General features: G+C 47.1%; 1 protein-coding gene across 4 annotated transcripts in view; it reads right to left on the bottom strand.

The window, feature by feature from the left end:
• Positions 1–20803, bottom strand: part of ASTN2 (astrotactin 2) — a 2754112-nt gene that overhangs the window by 442597 nt on the left and 2290712 nt on the right. For all 4 annotated transcript variants that reach the window (XM_078641978.1, XM_078641979.1, XM_078641981.1 and 1 more), the window contains 2 exons: positions 3614–3738; positions 2561–2665 (listed from right to left, as the gene is read on the bottom strand). In XM_078641978.1, coding sequence (XP_078498104.1) covers positions 2561–2665; positions 3614–3738 — 230 coding nt within the window. The remainder of the gene's footprint in view (positions 1–2560; positions 2666–3613; positions 3739–20803) is intronic.

Here is a 20803-nt window from a genome sequence, read left to right as displayed (position 1 = left end):
GAAGTTGTTCAGTATCATTATGTCTTGCCCCTAGCCCCGCCCCTAGCCCTGCCCACTCACTACAACTCTAGCTCATTTTAATGAGTACCTGCACTTATTTTTCCCATTTAAAGCACTGATGCATATGCTTCCTATTAAAATACACAGTGGCACAAAATACTATCAGCGCATGAGAAGGATATTAAAGGACTATTCCTGTTATCACTTAGATGGAACAACTGAATTACAATGCGAGAAAGTACACACAATGATTTCAGTGAGACAAACTGAAAGGGCGATGGTTAAATGGTGGTCCTTTTTTGTCATCTACTATGCAGAGAAGCCAATTGTAGAATATAAACATTTTCACCAAATAATTTGTGTATGAAGGGCATTTGGAAAAGGCTTAATCCCGAAACGCGTCATGCCCAGTGAAATAAATAAATATTCACCCCGTAAGAGTGCTCCGGTATTTGTTCCTGGTAGAGGGACTTTTTGCGGAATAATTAATTCGTGCAGGCCACATGCACGCCAGAGGCACAAGTCAGTAAAGAGTTTGGCATGTCCCCATTTTGTTGAAAAACATGTGTGTGTGTGTGCGTGTGTGTGCGCGTCATTATTGTTCAGTCCCTAGATGATACATTTTTAAACAACAGGAAAATGAAACCAACACACTACTCCATATCACCCACCTGCAACCGAGAAACATCTTTTGCATTCATTAACCCAGACGCTCACGTGTAATATTGTAAGTTTGGCCTTAGAAATCATAGAAGGCAAACAATTATTGAATTAAAAAGTCAGCAAGGGCAGAAGTTGTCACACAATGGGCCTTGGCCTCTTGGCAAGAAGGATTTTGCCCAAAAAAGAGTTACATGAAGAAAAGTAGCCCTGCCTGGGCACCTCCCCTAGAAGGAATGTGTGTAATGTGCGTGTATTGAGAAAAAAATAAGTAAAGGGCTAGGTTGGCCACCTTCTATTAAAAAAAAAAAACTTGAGAGTTATTCATAATATGACTCATCTTATTGAAATGGAAGATTTGCTCATTGGCCAAACTTTCAGTGGCTTGGAGGGGCAGGGAAATAAGGAGATAGGGCAATAGAAAGTAAAGAAGGGTCAGTGACGAATTTCTTAGAAAAGGAATAAACAACACTGTTTCCAGCAGATGAAATGATGCCTTAGATGGGACCCCACCCGTGATTAGAAAGAGAGTTACTGCTTTCTTAGTGAATTTGTTTACTCTTTTAGGGCAGGGGCTCGGTGGCGACACATAAATAATGCAAGTAATTTTCTCCAGGAGGACTTCTTTCTTCGCAGGATGGAAGGAGAGTGTAATGTAATGTAATGTAATGTGCACTTATATAGCGCGGCTGTCACCCCAAGGGTATCCTGATGCTTAGATTACCAACCAGCGAGGACAGAGCAAGATAATCCAAGATCACTATCTGGGGAATAGTCTAGTTTTCAATTCTTTCCTGAAATATGACCGGGCCTTTAGTTGCCTGAGTTCCAGGGGTAATGCATTCCAAATCTTTGCTGCCGTAAAGCTAAAGGATCTGCCACCCATTCGAACTTTTTTAACGTCCGGAAAGCAGACCAAGTTAGCAGAAGGAGAGCGCAAAGATTTGGCAGGGGCATACCACACAAATGTCCTTTGTAGGATTTTGGGCCCAATTCTGTGTACTGCCCTATAGACAATACAAAGAGCCTTAAAGTATACTCTTTGTACAACAGGCAGCCATTGGAGATCTTTTAAGGCCAAGGAGGCCGAAACTCCGCGTGGCCGGGTCAATGCCAATTTAGCCGCCATGGTCTGTAACATGGTGCTGCGGCAGCCATAGAATAGGGGAAGTTCTGAGGGGTGGGAATAGACGCCATGTGACTAGCTGTGCTGGATCTCTACTGAAAGTATTTCCTAATAGTGCAGATTTTATTGAAGAATAAATGTGAGTGATTACAGTAGAACAATATCTGAGGGAAAGGTAGCCATAGGCCACACAAAAGCATGAGAAAATTGATTGATTGAAGAATATTGATTGGGTTGGTCACAGAATCAATACAGTATTACTAGAAACACTTTTTTTGTATTTGTAGAGATTTATGTGGGTGCCATCAAAATTGAAGGTCCAGAATTACCCATCCCCCTTTTCAGGTTCTTTCTGTTGGTTAAGTGGTGAAGCAGGTGACACCAGGAGAGGTGTAGTGTTAATGTCTTAATCCCTTTCCTTGGCGATAAGGTTGTCTACTTGGGTCTTTTCCTGTAGTTATTGATCAGTTGCTAAAATGATCAAAATGCAATGTGTTGTTACCAAAGAATCTATCTGCGCATATCTATCTGATTATTGGCAAATATTGATATGATATTATGATTATCAGGATGATCTTTTTCTGTGGATATTGAGTTGCAGATCAAATTATAGAGCATTCTTTTCTCTGGCGCTTTCCCTACACATATGAAACTGTTGCTAGCATTATCAGTAGGTATTGCCTTGTTGCTGGTGGTTGTACATGTGCTCTTCCTCTCCTTACAGAGTGTCTTACTGCTGGATTCATACAGAGAATGAGTTCTCAATGCTCTTACCTGCTGACAATGTGATGGAGCTGAGCTTTACTTTGTATAGGTTGCTCCGAACTCTCCATTTTTGCACCATTGGATAGCCCATGGCTTCATTGTACCTGACGTCACCTGCAGGAAATGAACAAAGAGACACTTGCCATTGAAAGCAAAACACTACAGACAGAGAAGACACCTGCCAATGAAAGCAAAACACTACAGACAAACAACAGTTCAGATATCTAGGACGGTTTTTCGGCTGAGTGCTCAAGGTTGAGCTTTCTTGAATGAATTCAATGACAGAGTGAAGAGGTGTATTGCCTTGCATGAGGCACCAACATGGGTTCTTTGCATTATGATTTAGTTGTATTCCACAACCTGTAGTGGAGATTTCATCATATAAGGATATCGTACAATGTCATTTTGTGCCCGTTGTAAACTAAAGTACTAAAGTACTACCAGCTCCAAACTATTGGTAACGTGTATGCAGAAACCTATCTAGACTGGATTATGGTTGTTTTGTATTTGAGGACCTCCTTCCTTCAAAGTCTTATACTACCCTGAAGTCTCAATGTAGGATTTGGCAGGATATACCTGTGAAAGCAAACACAAGGAGGTCTACATGTTTTCTACTGTATTTGTGCACATCATTCAGTAGTAATAACTCCTGCCAGGCTGTGTGTGGATGTGCATAGAGAAATCTAGTGCTGAACATAAATAGTGTCTGAACTCTTCTGCAATGGCCACTGTCTCTCTTCTACTACACAAACCAACAACTTCTCCATCCATCTGTTGCCTATGGATCGGAAGCCAGAGGATGTTTTCATTGCTGATGTGAGCATGTAGGGTAACCATGAGAAGAGGCAAGGATGGGCAGGAGTGCCCGTAACTCACACAATATAGGTGTCACAGCTTTAAGTAAGTAATTTCAGACCCTGCATCCTTTCCTCTAAGGTTATTAATAGGATACTGATTCTGGACTGTGGTAGTTGAATTAATATGAGAATAAATGTGTCCTGCCCTGCTCATCCCCTTACCCGGCGTTGAGGAAAAAGACAATGGAGGTTGGATCCATCTTACCTGTCAGCAGCTGCATGTCCGGCATGGGTTCAGAGAGGACACCGCGGCACTGCTCCTCCACTGGCAAAGGGATGACCATCAGACCATCTGCTAGCTGAGGGAAATCCTTGATGAAGTTATTCTCCCTGAAAAGTGAGGATATTAGGAATGGTGATGCTCAGAGTAGACACCGTGACAGTAAATACATGCAAGAGAACAATCTCGCTTCATATGGAGGCAAAAGGCCCATTCATCTCAGGGTTAGGATGTCTGCAGAATTTCCAAGCCTGCCTTGACTAGCCGGCATTTAATCCTTATGACACTAATAAAATAAGTGCAATTGACTTGGGCAATAATACCAACATTATTTAAGCATACAGTTCTCACTTTATGGAGTTTAATAGGACAAGAGATCAATAATGCTACTCCCAATATCATCACTATCACATTTGTTTGTATTATCGTAAAACACTTTCTTTTACGTAACAGAAGAAATACAAAATCGATATAAGATAAAAAAAAACCTTATAAAATGAAAGCGTTATCCAAGAATAATGGCATGTCAATACCAAGATAATACACATAGTATTACTATTCTACATGACATTTAGTCCATGGCGTTAGAACTTCTAATGTATTTTACTGGATTTTCGATACATCTCCAGCGCCTGTAAATGCAGTAAAGGTATTGGTATGAGCGGCATTATTTACAGGTGTCTGCGACTCTTAGCAGCCTCTAACATAATAATATTTAGTAAATAATAATTGAGTAAAAAAAGGAAATCATTCCATAACATCTTTTTATATTTACACCTTCTGTGGAGTAAAAGAAAAAGTTCACTAGTCGCATTACTACTCTGTCTTTGGGGAATATTATCAAGCCCCAGCGATAACTATCGCTGAGCGCGCTTAGCGTGCCTAGAGCACTTTTAATTATCGCCGGCTATTGCTGGAATATATCGCCAAGCTAGCGCTGTATTATCAACGCTTAGTGCTATGGCGATAAATATTCCAGCGATAGCAGGGGCATATTACCAAGGGCCGGTGATAGAATTATCGCCGCTATAGAGTCCATTTTTCGGGCGCAAAGCGGCGATAATCATATCACATTATTTACAAGGACACACTAGCGCGTGTTTCCTTGACTTAGCTTCCATTTTTCACACACCTCGCATTGATAATGAGATGCAAAGTAGGCGTGGCTGTGAAAACAACATGGGAAAATATTGCGATATTAACAACGAGGCGTAGCGATAATTTAAATCGCCCTAACTCTGCCTTAACTCAGGAATTTAATGTCTGTTAAATACCTGACTAAGGCATACCTAACATGGGAGTTGGATTGTGGGGCTAAGGCCACCGGGCCTATCATCAAGCTTATCGCCGTTTTCCATGAAACATCGCTGGAAAACGAGTGATTTTCCATGGAAAACCCTGCTATCACTGGAATAATTATCACCATAGCGCTAAACGTTGATAATACAGCGCTAGCTTTGCGATATATTCAAGCGATAGCTGGCGATAATTATCGCTGGGGCTTGATAATATGCCCTGCGGGGTTTTCCATGGAACATCGCTGGACAACCAGATCCCCACAAGCCCCACGGAGGACCAGCCTGGGACCATCATTGGGGAGGCGGTGGCAGGAGTTGGTTACCGGACACTTCACAACATGACCTGAGCCTACAGCAACAGGGACTGGGGAGGGGGCGGGGGAGATGGGCACAATGGCACACATGCACAAGTATACAAAGCACATCTGCGGACAAACCATGCCTAAGTGTCACAACTCTGACCAAGAGCCCAATTTACGCAAGTCTGTAACATCTCAGCACTGTATAAGCACAGAAGTGAAAGGCACACTGCCTGAAAGGGATAAGGGACAGCCAAATCCGAGCCGAAGTGGGAACTCACCCACAATGCAGCACACACACATAAGATGCAGAGCATCCCCAACATTGACAACAATGTGATACAAACTGCAACACTTTCACAACAGAACAGAGGACACAACTGCTGCTGCTTGTGTGTAGAAAATGGCCATTCGCATTTGGCATAACAGGAAACTGTGAGATGACAATGTACAGGTACAACCTCACATCCCTGATGGTGTAGAAATGCCAAGTGTCCCGCTTCAAATAGGCGTCCCTTCATAAACAATCACAATTTACATTGCCATGCAGTCTGACAGTAAACTTGTACAATGCGTGAACATACATGTGAACACAATATCAATCTGCATTTCCCCTTCACATTGCAGAGGAAGAATCAACACCTCCTGCAGAGCAGACCCAACAACACAGCACTGATGATGAAGAGGACCTCCCCAACATCTACACCGACGCACTCCAACAGCTCAGGGACAGCTCTGGCACCCCACCTCCAGGAGCAGGACAGCCCAGCTGCATCCATGAGGCCCTACCCCCTATAAAGACCACACAGCAGGAAGTACCCACTACCACAGCTGTCTCCCAGGACCCCCATGACCAACACATGGCCTTCTACGGCCGTGTGTTATGGTGCCAGGAGGAGATGTCTGACCAGCTGCGGGTGGGGTTCGACATCATGGCAGCCCTACTAGATGCTTTACGTGGGTGTCTAAGTACCATCAGAGACCACTCAAAGACCCTAACGGACACCCACTGTCCACTCCTTGCTTTACAACAAGCCAGATTGATTTGCATATGGCCAGGTCTGAACTGGGGTGGTGGAGTGAGCTAAAGAATGATGATCAGTTGACTGGGGGTGAGTGTTTGATTTTGCCCAAACGCTCCGTCCATCATCCCCTTTGGTATTGCAAGGCGGATGTTTAGCCGGTAACTGATCAGCATCACTGCCAATGGCAGTGCCCCCAGTAAATGCAGCATACGTACACGGTACAGTTCCACATGACAGGGGTTGTGCATGTGTCCGGAATGTTCTGCCATTGCGTCAGTGGCTCTGGTTGAAGTGGCACTGTTCTGACCTTCCCCAGTTCTGAGGATGAAATGCCACAGCTCGGGTCAATGAGTTGTTTTAGTGTGCAACGGTTGTATGCCTGGGATGGTGTGGGAGTAAGTGTGAAGGTCATTCAGTGCAAGATAACTTCGAGCAAGGACTTCTGTCTGTGGGGTTTTAATACGTTGTTCTGTCGTCGGACTGTGTGTAGTGTGGGAGTCGTCATCAGCTGCTATGGTACATGTCAGGGCGTGCCGGGCACATGCAATTCCGAGGTCGGAGGTGCAGATGTGCTCCCGCCTGATAGTTCAAACAAAGGAGATTATATCCCTAATGCTAGTTTGCCATCTGCTTGCATTCAGGAAATGTAATGTGACTTGTTGGGTGTGGGGTTTGGGATTTGTGTGACTTTGGGATTCATGTTTGACATGTCTTGCATGTGGCAAATGAGCGGCATCACTGTGTGTTACGTTGCCTCACAGCTGCTCCTCCCTCCCCCGAACCCATTTACTTATGTGCCCTGCACGATTGCATCACTTGCACTCCTACGGCACAGTATTGTCATGCATGTCTGCGCATGTCCACAAGCCTGACAACGACACTGTGATGTTGGCCGTTGAAGGTGATGGGCCACGTGAGTGTAGGCCTATGGTAAGGATAGGGCGGACACAGATGTAGAGTCCATGCCTGGCTGAACTGGCGCTGCTAATGTGGCTAGGTATTTGGCTCATGCTGCTGCAGTACAGATACACAGAGCACTTCGCTCCTTCATTACTCCGTTTGTACGAGCCCGCCCTCCGGGTGCATGTTACATTGCGACATTGTTGCTTACAGGGGGGGGGACAAGCTACATGTCCAAGCTCTTACCCACTGCCAAAGGTGACATGGTTGCGTCCGCTGTCCACAGCACAATGTAATGTGGTAGGGCCGAGGCCATCAGTCATACATAATGACCACACGGACACACTTGGATAGGTAGTGGAACTGGCTGAGAGCACGTGCGCCCGGCCCCTTTTTATTACCAGGATCACATATAAAGTGACGCCTGTGCTGGATGGGTGTGGGGTGAGAGTGAGCCACCCCTCAGGGATTGGTTGGTGCTGGCAACAACTTGAACAGTGATCACTATTAAAGCGGAAACAGAAAACACCAACATAACACAAACAACTGCGAAGCATCACGGAGGTAGCTGGAGCAAGTACAGAGGTCACCCAATATTCAATCAGAAGGGGCCATGACTTGTGGTGCACTGAGGTAGGGGCACCAGAGCTGAGCGTGCTCATGTGAAGACATTGTCAATTAATGTGTCCCTTCGGGATATTCCTGCTGCAGCTGCAGTTGGGTGTGTTACATCTGCCTCATCTTCATCATCATCCTTCCGGGTCTTCCAAAATTGCCTGAGCTGACATTGTTGCATCCGCAGTCCATAACTCAATCATAAAGGGTCCATGGGTTGTGGTGCACAGAGTTAGTGGCACCTGTGGCGCTCAGCAGGTGCGCAGTCTGCGATAATGCGTTGTCCTTGAAAGTCAGAAAGGAGTAATTGCTTACCTGTAACTCCAGTTCTGTAGTAGGGGTATCTCTGTTATAGTCATAATCTTGTGAATAGTCTCGCCCATGTGCGGGGACCCCGGAGCAATCAAAATTGTCTCTCAAGTTGTCTTCCTCTGCAGTCCTTCATAGACACTTAAGAGAAAATCAAAGACAAATAATGCAGCCTAAAACTACAAGGCTACATTGGCGAGCACTTCATCCTGAAGTAAAAAGGATAGCCAAATAATGTCAAAATTTACACATTTTGCTTAGTTTCACACATAGAGAAACTCCCCTTCACAAAAATCCTTTGAAATGATTGAGAGGAAGGGTTGGACAGACAAGCCCCCATAGGCTGCCATTATATGTCTGGAAAAGGGATACCGTGCCTTTAAGGAACTCTCCAGAGACCCTCGATATCCCAGGATGCACAGCCAAAGGCCTTTTACTTTCAGTTATTTATGAAGGCGTATAAAGCCAGGCCTGTAGCATACAGTACATTATCATTTTCTCCACTGGGGAGGAGGGTGGGCGCTTATGACTATAACAGAGATACCCCTACTACAGAACTGGAGTTACAGGTAATAAACTACTCCTTCTATAGTAGGGGATCTCTGTGTATAGTCATAATCTTGTGAATTGAATGGCAAGCCTATCCCAACAAACCAAACCGGCAGTGGAGGAAAAAGACAACACCACTACTGTGCAAAGAGATTTCTCAACAAAGCCTGCCCAACCTGCATCTGCTCTGGCATCAGAGTCCAGACAGTAGTGTTTAGCAAAGGTATAGATCGACTTCCAAGTGGCAGCCCTACAGATATCTGCAATGGGAACATTACGTAGCAAAGCCGTAGTAGCTGCTTCGCCCCTGGTGGAATGAGCCTTAGGCTTACCCCCTAAGGTTTGGTTAGCCTTTTGGTAACCTAACTGGATACAGGACACAATCCACCTACAAATGGACTGTTTTGAAGTGGCAAGACCAGTCCTGACTGATCCATAATCGACAAACAATTGGTCAGACCTACGAATGTCCTTGGTCTTATCCAAGTAGAATTTCAACACTCTTCTGACATCCAGGGAATGAAGAGACTTCTCCTCTGGAGTGGAAGGGTGTTGAAAAAACGTAGGTAAAGTAATCGTCTGATTGACATGGAAATCAAAAATCACCTTAGGAAGGAACTTAGGTTGAGTACGCATCACAACCTTAGAAGCATGAAATACAGTATAAGGTTCTTGGCAACACAATGCCTGGATTTCACTCACCCTGCGGGCCGATTTAATAGCCACAAGGAAGGCCGCCTTCCAGGATAAGTGCTGTAGTGAGGCCTTATGAATAGGTTGAAAAGGTTCCTTCATCAACCTGGACAGCACCACATTCAGCTCCCATGAAGGTGAAGGACGCCCAACAGGGGGAAACACTTTCTTCCATCCCTCCAGAAAATCTTTAATCACAGGAATGTGGAAGAAGGATGTTTGTGAAGGGCATTTCCTATATGCAGTTAATGCTGCGAGGTGAACCTTAATAGAATGAAAATTATGGCCGGATTGTGCCAAATGCTAGAGGTATGGAAGAATGACATCTTCCTTGCAGGTGGTAGGATCATAGTCCTTGGACGTGCACCAGATGCAGAACCTCTTCCACTTGTAGGCATAGGAAGTCCTTGTGGAAGGTCGTTTCGCCTCCTTGAGTATGTCCATGCAATTGGCAGGCAAATTCAGGTGTCCATATTGCACTATCCAGGAGCCATGCCGCCAAACTCAACGATGAGAAGTTGGGGTGCACCATCTGCCCCCCGAACTTCGTGAGAAGGTCCGGCCGACACGGCAGCCGCAGGTGGGGTTGGAGAGACCGGTGGAGCAGGTCCGTGAACCACCACTGTCGAGGCCACTCTGGGGCAATGAGCATCATTCGTGCTCTGGACTGAGACAGTTTGATGAGTACTGCCAGAATCAGGGGAATGGGTGGAAAAGCGTACAGAAAGCTGTTCGACCAGGTGATCCAGAGCGGTTGATAAAACCTGGAGGCGAAGTCGCGCCATTTTCTGTTTTTGGCGGCGGCGAACAGATCTATTTCTGGAGTGCCCCATCTGTCGAAGATGTTTCCTAGCATCTCGTCGTTTAGAACCCACTCGTGGTTTTCTTGGATCAGCTTGCTGAGTGCGTCCGCCTGAGCATTCTGCACACCGGGCAGATGAGTAGCCGTTATCGTCAGTCCTCTGGCTAGCAGCCAGTGCCAGATCATCTGCGCTTCCTATGACAGTGTGCGCGATCTCGAGCCCCCCTGCTTGTTGAGGTAATACATTGTGGTCATATTGTCCGTCTGCACAAGCAAGGAGTTGGTCTGGAAGGACGGATGAAAGGCCTTCAGTGCCAAGTGAACAGCTCTGAGTTCCAGAAAATTGATGTGATACGTGGATTCCGCCGGGGACCACACTCCTTGGATCTGTAAATGGTCCGAATGCGCACCTCAGCTGTGGAGAGAGGCATCTGTCACGATAGTCTGAATGGGAATGTCCTTGTGGAATGGAACCCCCTTGAGGAGATTCTCTGCGGAGCACAACCATCTCAGGGACTGTTGAGCGTGTAGAGACAGTCGGATCCTGTCGTCCCAGCTCTCTCGTTTCTGGTCCCACTGATCCTCCAGGTATTCCTACAGCGGCCTCATGTGGAGGCGTGCATGTGGCGTGTGGAAGATGCAAGAGGCCATCGACCCCAGAAGAGAAGACACCGTCCTCACTGTCGTTGATGGAATGGACACGAGAGCCTGAGACTTCCGAAGGATCGATAAGAGTCGCTCCTCCGAAGGAGACACGCTTGCTAAGAAAGTATTGATGGAGGCTCCCAAGTAGTGCAGGCACGGAACCGGAGTCGGAACAGACTTGGACATGTTTATGTGCAAACCCAGCTGGTTCAACAGAATGGCCTTCCTGTTGAATTGCAATTGTGCTTCCTGGAAGGTGGAGGCTTTGATCAACCAGTCGGCCAGGTACGGGTAGACAAACACCTTGTTCTTTCTCAGGTGCGCTGCCACCACTGCCATGCATTTTGAAAAAGTCCTGGGTGCAGACTTCAGTCCAAACGGTAGTACGGTGTACTGATAGTGATTGGTGCCGACAAGAAAGTGCAGGAACTTCCGGTGTTTCCGTGCAATGGGCACATGGAAGTACGCATCCTGCAGATCTAATGCGCAAAGCCATTCTCCTCTTTGCAGCTGAGGATAAATCTGGTGTAAAGACAGCATGCGAAATTTCTCCCTGTGAATCCATTTGTTTGCTTGTCGCAAATCCAGAATGGGCCTGAACTCGTTCTTGTCTTTCTTGCGTACCAGAAAGAACCTTGAGTATAGACCCTTTCCCCTTTGAGACAGAGGGACGTCTTCTATCGCCCTTTTTCTTAACAGGGTATCGGCCTCCGCTTGAAGTTCGCGCAGTTGGTATTGCGAACAAACCGGTGGAATTACTGGAGGAGGGCTGACGAAACGAAGACTGTATCCATTGCAAACAATATTCAGCACCCACTTGTCCTGAGTAATTTTTCTCCACTCTGTCAAGTAATTTTGTATGCTTCCCCCCACCGGAGCGGGTAACGTACGAGGGGGAAGTAACTCCTCAGGGCTTAGACCCGGCCGGGCCCTTGTTCGCCGAGAAGGACTGTTGGCTGCCTCTGCCCCTCTGACGCTTCTGGAAGGGCTGTCGCTGGTACTGCTGCTGCTTTTGTTGCTGCTGGCCAGCTTGACGACCTTGCCCTCGCCTCTGGGAAGAGTACCGCCTCTGGAAAGGCCGGAAGGACTTCCGCTGCTGCTTTGGTTTCTCCAAACCAACAGCCTTCAGAGTCTCTACTTCCGCCTTCATGCGGGCCATTTCTTCATCCGCATGCCTCTCGAAGAGGGTCGACCCTGAAAATTGTAAATTCGCAACCCTCTGGCTTAAGAGAGGTAAAGCGCAACCATGAATAGCGTCTCAAGTTGATGCCATGGCAGTAGCCATGAGCCGCCAGGAGAGAGGCGTCTGCAGCCGAGCTGATGACTTGATTTGAGACCATCATGCCCTCGTTCAGTATCTCCTGGAAGTCTTCTCGCCTATCCCTCGGGAGGAGCTCAATAAACTGTTGCAGGGACTCCCACAAGGAGCGGTCATAGCGACCCAAGGGCACCGAGGCACTTGCCGCTTTCATCGAGGTGGCAGCTGTACAGCAGACTTTCCGTCCAGCAGAGTCCATCTGATGGCTCTCCTTGTCCGGAGGGACTGTTGATGAAGGAGCAGTCGAATGCTGCTTCTTGGCCGCTGTCACGATCACAGAATCTGGGACAGGATCTGACCTCAAAAACTCCGGATCAGAATCTAGTGGCCTGTGCTTCTTCTGAAGTCGAGATGGCACCGACTTCACCGAGGCCGGCATCAGAAACAGCTCCATGGCCGGTTCCTCTAGTCCTGGTACCAAAGGCAGCAATGGACGAGAGAGATGCCTTTTGTGCAATGTCAACTTCGCTGCCCCCCTCAGCAGCACATCTTGGAACGTCACGATGTCGTCCACAGGTGACACTCTCGTAGGAGGAGAGTCGGACAACGTGGGAGGATACCTCCTGTCACTAGAAGAGCCAGTGTACCGGGACCGTGACCCTCCGTCGACGATGACGGGACCTTATCGAGGATCGACGCTCACTGCGAGAGCGATGCCTCCCTCTGGACCTGGACCTGGACCTCCTAGGTCTCACAGGAACCGCCGGCTTTGGAGGCGGTGGAAGCGGTGGAGCCAGAGCCGGAACCCCAGGCTGTGGCTGTGGAGGCCGGGGAAGCGGTGGAGGAGGAGGAGGCAGAGGTGGTGGAGGCGGAGGTGGAGGCGGAGGCGGAGGAGGGGGAGGAGGAGGTGGAGGTGGTTTTGTTGGAGGCAGTGGAGGAAGTGAAGGAGGCGTAGGCGTCCTGGGCCTTGAGGGCGAGTAGGTCCGTGAATAATCAGATTCCGGTGACCTAGGCAATCTCCTCTTCTTACGAGCTGGCCTCGGGGAGGATGCTCTGGAAGCAGACCTGTCTGCGGACGAGCTCCGGCACCGCCGAGACCGGGGACTCGCCGATGAAGATGACAGACTAACCACAGAGGCACTAGACACCGTCCTAGGCCTTGACTGTCTCCTCGACGTCGATTTTTTTCTCCTCGACATCGACCTCTTCGACCTCCCTTTTCCCAACGTCGATCTTCCGGACGTCGACAAGCTCCTCGACGTCGAATGTCTTCTCTTCGACGTCGACTTGTCTCTCCTTGACGTCGACCTTCGCGTCGACGGCGAACGGCGGTGTTGCCTCAACGGCATGCGCCTTCGCCTTCGGGACACATCACGACGTCGATGGTGTGTCGACGCCGGTGAAGTGCTCGACGTCCACCTCGTCCGAGGTCCCGACGTCCTTCCCCTCGACATCGAACGGCAACGCCACTTCAAACCAGAGCCCTGGGTCAACGGGGAGCATATGGTGGTCATACCTCTCGAAGCCGAAGTCGAAGCCATCAACGTCGACCGGGACCGGTGCCTTTTCTGGGCCTTTTCTTGACTGGGGAGCCCCCCAGAGACCGATGCACGGGCAGAGGACAATGACAGGGTGTCTCCATGCCCAGAACTGGTTCCTGGTGCCTCCTCTGCTCCAGGCCTTGGAGACAAATCTTCTCCCTGTCACGCAGGGTCCTCCTGGAGAAAGAGTGACAGATGTCACAGGAGTCAGGGACATGGGTGGAAGGGAGGCAGAGTATGCATACTCTGTGGGGGTCAGATTTAGCCTTCTTCCTACCACACTCAGGGCACTTGTCAAATAAAGCTGGCATTTTTGACAGAAAGAGGTGGCAAAACTGGCCAAAAAGCACAGCAACTGGAAGAGGAGGACCCCAGATGCTGAGTGAAACACTCACAACACTGGAAAAGTGCCAAAAATTGAAGTAATACCCAAAAAGGTAGAGCTCAACGCTCCAGGGTCCTGCTAGCAGGAGCCGGAAAAAAGAACTGAAAGTAAAAGGCCTTTGGCTGTGCATCCTGGGATACCGAGGGTCTCTGGAGAGTTCCTTAAAGGCACTGTATACCTTTTCCAGACATATAATGGCAGCCTATGGGGCTTGTCTGTCCAACCCTTCCTCTCTATCATTTCAAAGGATTTTTGTGAAGGGGAGTTTCTCTATGTGTGAAACTAAGCAAAATGTGTAAATTTTGACATTATTTGGCTATCCTTTTTACTTTAGGATGAAGTGCTGGCCAATGTAGCCTTGTAGTTTTAGGCTGCGTTATTTGTCTTTGATTTTCTCTTAAGTGTCTATGCAGGACTGCAGAGGAAGACAACTTAAGAGACAATTTCGATTGCTCCGGGGTCCCCGCACATGGGCGGGACTATTCACAAGATTATGACTATACACAGAGATCCCCTGCTACAGAATGGATTGAATGTGTGTGAGCTCTGCTGGCCGCAGTGTAGGCTGGAGGCAGAGGTCAGCAGGGGCCAACAGCCACGTGGTGTAGACTTGTGGTGCACAGCGTTAGTGGCACCTGAAGCGCTCAGGGAGTGCGCAGTCAGCGATCATGCATTGTCCGTAAAGGTCAGGAATGGATTGGATGTGTGTGAGCCCTGCTGGCCACAGTGTAGGCCGGAGGCAGAGGTCAGCAGGGGCCCACAGCCACGTGGCATTGACTTGTGGTGCACAGAGTTAGTGGTGAGTGGGTTGTGGCAGGGCCCTCAAGCTGCTTGTGACTGCTGCTCCCTGCGTTTATTTGAAACGTGTGATAAGCTTTTAAAAAGGGCAGCTTTAGATCAAGGCTTAAAACGTACCTGTTTCGAAAATAGGGGACTACGCTGATACTGCAGGGTTTGGGGGGCTCACTCGGCTACTCACTACAGCACGGGGACACGCCTTCTGGTGTAACCAGGCGCTTTATAAGCTCCCTTATTATTATTATTATTAGTGGTACCTGTGGAGCTCAGCGTGTGCGCAGCCTGCGATGAGGCGTGGCCTGGGCGGGCCGCACTGGTAGCAATGTCTGTTGCCTACTGGACTGCGTCATCTGCAATCACGACTCGATCTGAATTGTAAGCCCTGCTGACCGCAGTGTAGGTCGAAGGCAGTAGTCAGTACAGACATAACTCTGCGGTGCTGTTCTGCTGGGTTCGCTGGGGGCCTATGTGGAGGAGGCCGGCGGTCAAGACACCGGCCTCGTGACAGGGTGAGGGCGCCGCCCTGGCAGGCACGATGGCCATCCCGGAAGTGAACCATGCCCAGGGCTCTGGCCTATTTATGCACACTTCTACTCAGGACTGGCGTACGCTGGACCAGCCCACTCTGCTTACGCTTACAGCGGGGGGACACATAGCTACAAGACTGAGGTCTTCCCACTGCCTAAGGTAACATGGTTGCGTCCACTGTCCACAACGCTACAAACACCAGCAGTATATGTCCACATGGACAGGTCTGTGCTCTGCATACTGAGGTCTGTCCAGCACATCACCACCACACTTGGCATTGTGTACATTCTTATTCATGGGTGACTTGCCTCCTTCACACATACTTGGTTCCCACCTCTCTCCACATTCTGCTATTGTGTGGCTGAGGGGCCATGCCGTATTCTCAACGTCCCCTGTCCTGCTCTGCGCTGCCTAGGTGGTAGTCCGGGAGGGGGGTGTGGTCCGAGGGTGGCAGTGGGTGTTGTGGACCTCTTGGGTCTCCGAACTGCATGATCAGTGTCTCCATGACATGTGTTGGTCCTCAGATGTGGTTCTGGGCTGGGCTCCCATTCATACTGCAGGTAGTCGTCCTTCTTTACACCAATAAAAGGCAGGTGTTAAATCCCTGCTGCTAACGCCCCTTATCAGCGGTTTTTGGATCGCATCGCTGATCTGGCTGGTTGTTGAGAATATCGCAAAGTGGTTTTTCGTGTGTTTTTGCACGGGAACGCCTACTCTGCATATCATTAGCATTAGTTGTCGCTCTCATCCATGGCGATGTTTTTTGCAAAAGCTATCACTGGAAAACTGGCGATATTGGCAGTTTGTACCAGCTTGAGAATGGGACGATAATTATTTTGCCACTTTTGCTGCACTAAAGTGCCGATAACACGAGAATATGCCCACATGAGTAGTATTTTCATGTGCAAACAAGAGATCATTTTTAACAGCATTTTCTATCTTGATCACAGTCTCAAACCATACTTGATACTCTATATATACCTATATTATGTTTCAGGCCTGTTCACAAAGGCACAGTCCTGTAGTCCTCTTTTCCGTATGTGTATATGTGATTCTTGTCAATCGCCCTCAAAGCATCTCAAACAGGTTTAAAGTGGGACAATTTGGGGAATATTCAAGCACAGTTAGTTCAAATATAACTGAATTCATCAGAAACCTTGACTCTGCTTTAAGTACAGTATGCCAACGTGGCCAGTGGGGATGGCATTCTTTCATCCTGCACAAGCCTTAAAGATTATCGTTCTGTACAAGTGTCAATCACCCTCTGCTATCGTTGTACTGTCAGAATGCCAAGTTTTCCATTTTATGAGGGCAGCAAAGTATGTCAACCACTACCAGAATAAATCCCTACCAGAAAAAATCATCGCTCGCCCTTCTGACAGGCAACCAATCGGTGTCTGCCATTCTATAAGATATGCATTAATGCTTGACGCGCACAGCCTGTACTTCTGCAACTGCATCAATCAGACCATGATATTCCATAGTTGTATAATTCTATGACTCTCTTTCTGTTTTACTGATTATCTGTGCTTGTCATCCTGTGACTGCATCTCTCTATTAGAGCATGCCATTGGTTGCCACTAGAGTTTGGACTGATTGGCTGCTATCCATCTTATACTGACCTTCTACTCCCACACATGTATTTGCTGGATTTCTCTGCATTATCATCTGAACATTGTATACACCCTGTTATTCTTAAAATGTTTGACTTCCTTCTACCCCTATTTATGCATTTTTTCTTTGACTATTTCATACTTGCATACGTGTTATCCCTGTAAAGCTCTCTGATACCCTAACGGGTCACGTTTGCGCTATATAAACCCTAAATAAATAAATAAATGACAATTAGCATCAATGCTAGAATGCTATTTAATAATGGCATTCTATAACTGTACCAATTATCGACTGTGTCAAAGAATGCCAGGCTGCGTCTGCATCAATAACAGAATACCGCTCTGTAATTACATCAATTAGCAAATAGCAGTCTGTGATTGTATCAGTTAAGCAATGGAGAATGTCCTTCTGTAAATGTTTCGAACAAAGAATGACATCCAGTGATTGGACCAGAGAATGATGTCCTTAGAGAGATGCATGCCAGTATCAATCACTGTTTATCATCCTGTGACTGTACCCATCAGCATATGCCAGTCCAAGTCAGTATAAATTACTCGGTGGGTCCAATTTACAAAAGTAAGTCATATATCTGCACAGCGAGGTTACACACAAACCATGGTGCAGATTTACAACTGTAGGGAATTCACAAAGTTTTCGAGTTGTGTGCCCAGAAAACATTTGTGAATTACCTATTTTAACTGTGCGAAGGCACTTCAACGTGGACATTTGTACCTATAATGCATGTTTCTCTGGACAATTCCAACTAGGCGTGTGCAGTGGAATGTGACCCCTTTATAAAAAGGTTTCCCTGAATGGAAAATATTTTCCCTATGGGGATTCACTTGCCCTACATCCCCGCCAATTTTAAGAGTGTTCTCTTCCCTTTCATCCGCTCTTCACTCCAATCCCAAAACATTTTGACAGTGGCAGTGGGTCAGCTGAAAGTTTATGAACACCAACAAATCCTTGAACTTGAGGGTGCTCCTCGGTTTTCTGCGCATCCTTGCACTGGAACACCTAGTACCCACCAGGCACGATATTACGCCATTGTACGGAAATATTGCGCAAGAGAAAATGTAGCACGTGTAAATTGAGCCCTTTGCACATGCAAATTTAACCTACACTACAAGAGAATTACTCACCTTTTCTGAATCAGAGCATGCCATCTCTGCCAGTATAATTCACTGTCTTTCATTCCATCCACTTACCTGTCTGCAAAGTTGGGCCTGTACATGCACACACATTCTGCATGCTTGTACAAGTCAGCAGATGCTTGCACCGTACACCACTCCTAGAATACTGCCTGGAATCTTCGAGGCGCTGGTCCCTCAGGTCTGTGGCTTCTCAGTAGAGCTACAGCTTCCATAAGGCAAGGTATGGGAGCAGCTGTAAAGGGCCAGATTGTAAGGCGCCAAATCCCCAGAAAAGTGTTATTTATAGCCCCCAAACTCCACACTTCCTGTGGGGTTCCTTGGGGTCTTCCCTGTCTCCTCTTCTGTTTAATTTGTATCTGGTCCCTTTGATCCAGTCCCTGAAAACATTCAAGGCCGTCACATTTAATTATGCAGACGATCTTCAACTTATTTTTACAATAGACAACACACCTGAATCCATCAGGGAGTTTCAGGGTACCATGCTGCACATCCGTCAATGAATGGATTCTAATCACCTAAAACGGAACCCCGGTAAGACCGAATTAGTCCTTAACGGTAAAAGTCAAATATTCTGGGGCCCACATTATTGGCCTCCAGAACTTGGCCCCCCCTACCCCCTCCATCTCGGTAAAGAGTCTGGGGGTGGTCATCGACAAGGATTTGTCATTGAAAACCCAAGTAGGCACGGTGGTATCCTCCTGCTTTTTCCAGCTTCGCAGGTTTAAGAAGATCAGTCGGATGTTAACCCATTCGGCCTTGATCCAGGTGGTGATAGCCTTAGCACGGTCACACCTGGATTATGCCAATTCCATCTACTTGGGCCTCCCCCTTTTCCTCCTCAGCAAACACCTCCAAAAGGCGGAGAATCAAGCAGCCAGATTGATCCACCAGCAACCCCGTTGGCAATCAGCCAGATCCCTATTAAAAAAACTTAATTGGCTTCCTATTTCCCAACGAGTAGAATTTAAAACAGCCTGTATTATTTTCAAATCTCTTCACGCCCGGAGTCCCCAGTACATCAACACTCTCTTGCCTAGATATATCCCTTCTCGCAACCTCCGGTCCGCCAAACTCCATCTTCTGGCCACCCCCTCCTTTAAACTTCAACGCCAGGGAGGACGTAGGTTTGCGACTCTCGCTTACAGATTCTGGAACTCCCTCCCTTTGGAAATATGATCCTGCACCAACCTCCTAATGTTCAGGAGACAGCTTAAGACCTGGCTATTCACTCAGGCCCAGGCATAACCTCCCTTCCACCCGGGTATCTGCTAGTCAGTGCCATGAAACCTCTGGGTGTACGTGTGCTATATAAAAGATTATTAACCTAACATAACATAGTGTTAAAGGAGCGGTCCAGCAAGCAAACTACAATTAGACCTGCTGGCTGTCTAGCAATTGTCACTATGTTTCTGAACCTTGAAACAGAAGAACCTGCTGAGTTCACTAGTAGTTTTGTAAGAAACACAGGAGTGTGACCCATAAACCAATCGGGATTAGGGTGATATGTATAAAGGTAAAACAGTATCCCAAAAGGTATAAGTGTGAGGGCAATTTACATTGTATGCAACAAGCATTACATGGATCAGAGAAAGGAGACACCTATTCAAATAGTTTTAGAAAAGTAAATTTTTTTTGTTTTGATATTCAAGAAGACATTTTTTCAAGTATACTCAGTTATATACAGCACATAATCAAATACTTGGGGTGACAACCCGTAGAGAACTTGGTGCACAGTATATACAAGTGAGGTGTGGCAACTCAAGTGAAAGCGTGAGCAGCGACGAACGGCGCAAAGTGAGCAAAGTGATATATTTACAGTGAATAGTTCACTAGTAGGGCCTCCACTCTGACTATGCCAGCTGTAGGAATGAAAGTTCCCTAAGTTTTGTTCCAGCTACTCCATTCTGCCATCTCGTATTTTTTCCTCAATCGCCCTTTATATTTTTGTGATGTGTTTTGATGGTCTTAACATACAGGAGTCCTCAAGGCAGCAGCTCCTGAGCTCCTCTGCAGAGCGCCGAGCTGCTGAAAATTAAAGAACGACTTCACTCTAAAAAGATATCAGCGATATCATGAGTGATGTCACTGACCATGTCATGAGTGATTTAATATGGGAGGTCATACACAGTGCATTACAGGGGCATAAGTTATAGTTAGCTCAGGTAACCATAACTACTGAATTTAACTGGTTTTGTACGAGTGAAATGTGAGTCTAACTTTAACGTCCCTGTAATCTTTGTTTTTTTCTGTGATTTTCTAAGGTTTTCTTTATTCTATTTCTTACTTATAACATCCCTGTAACCTTTGTTTTTTTCAGTGAGTTTCTAAGTTTTTTTTGCATGAGTGGGTGTGTGAGAGTCTCTGAGTGGGTCTGTGAGTGGTTGCGTGAGTGCCCGTGTGGGTCTGTGACTGGGTCTGTGAGTGGCGCTATGGGTCTGTGAGTGGGCGTATGAGTGGGTGTGTGGGCTGTGAGTGGGTGTGTGAGTGCCTGTGTATCTGTGAGCTTGTGTGTGAGGGACACTATTGATTTTTGGCATTACTTAAGATATTTAAAAGTGAGAACCATGAACTCTGCTATCAGCAGCAGATGACAAGAGACAAACCCCTCATCACAGTTGCTCCATGAAATATTGTAATTGAAAAAAGCAAGGATACAGACACCTTCATCACAGATTACAGATAACTTTTCACAGTGGAAATGCAGAGAAAACACACCTGCTTTGCCTTGGCCATGTGCACAAATTTAGGATGTTTAGTACTTT

Source organism: Lissotriton helveticus, chromosome 5_1 (genome assembly GCF_964261635.1).
Source record: "Lissotriton helveticus chromosome 5_1, aLisHel1.1, whole genome shotgun sequence".
In the NCBI taxonomy this organism is placed as follows: Eukaryota; Metazoa; Chordata; class Amphibia; order Caudata; family Salamandridae; genus Lissotriton; species Lissotriton helveticus.
This window is presented reverse-complemented; position numbering and strand designations above follow the sequence as displayed.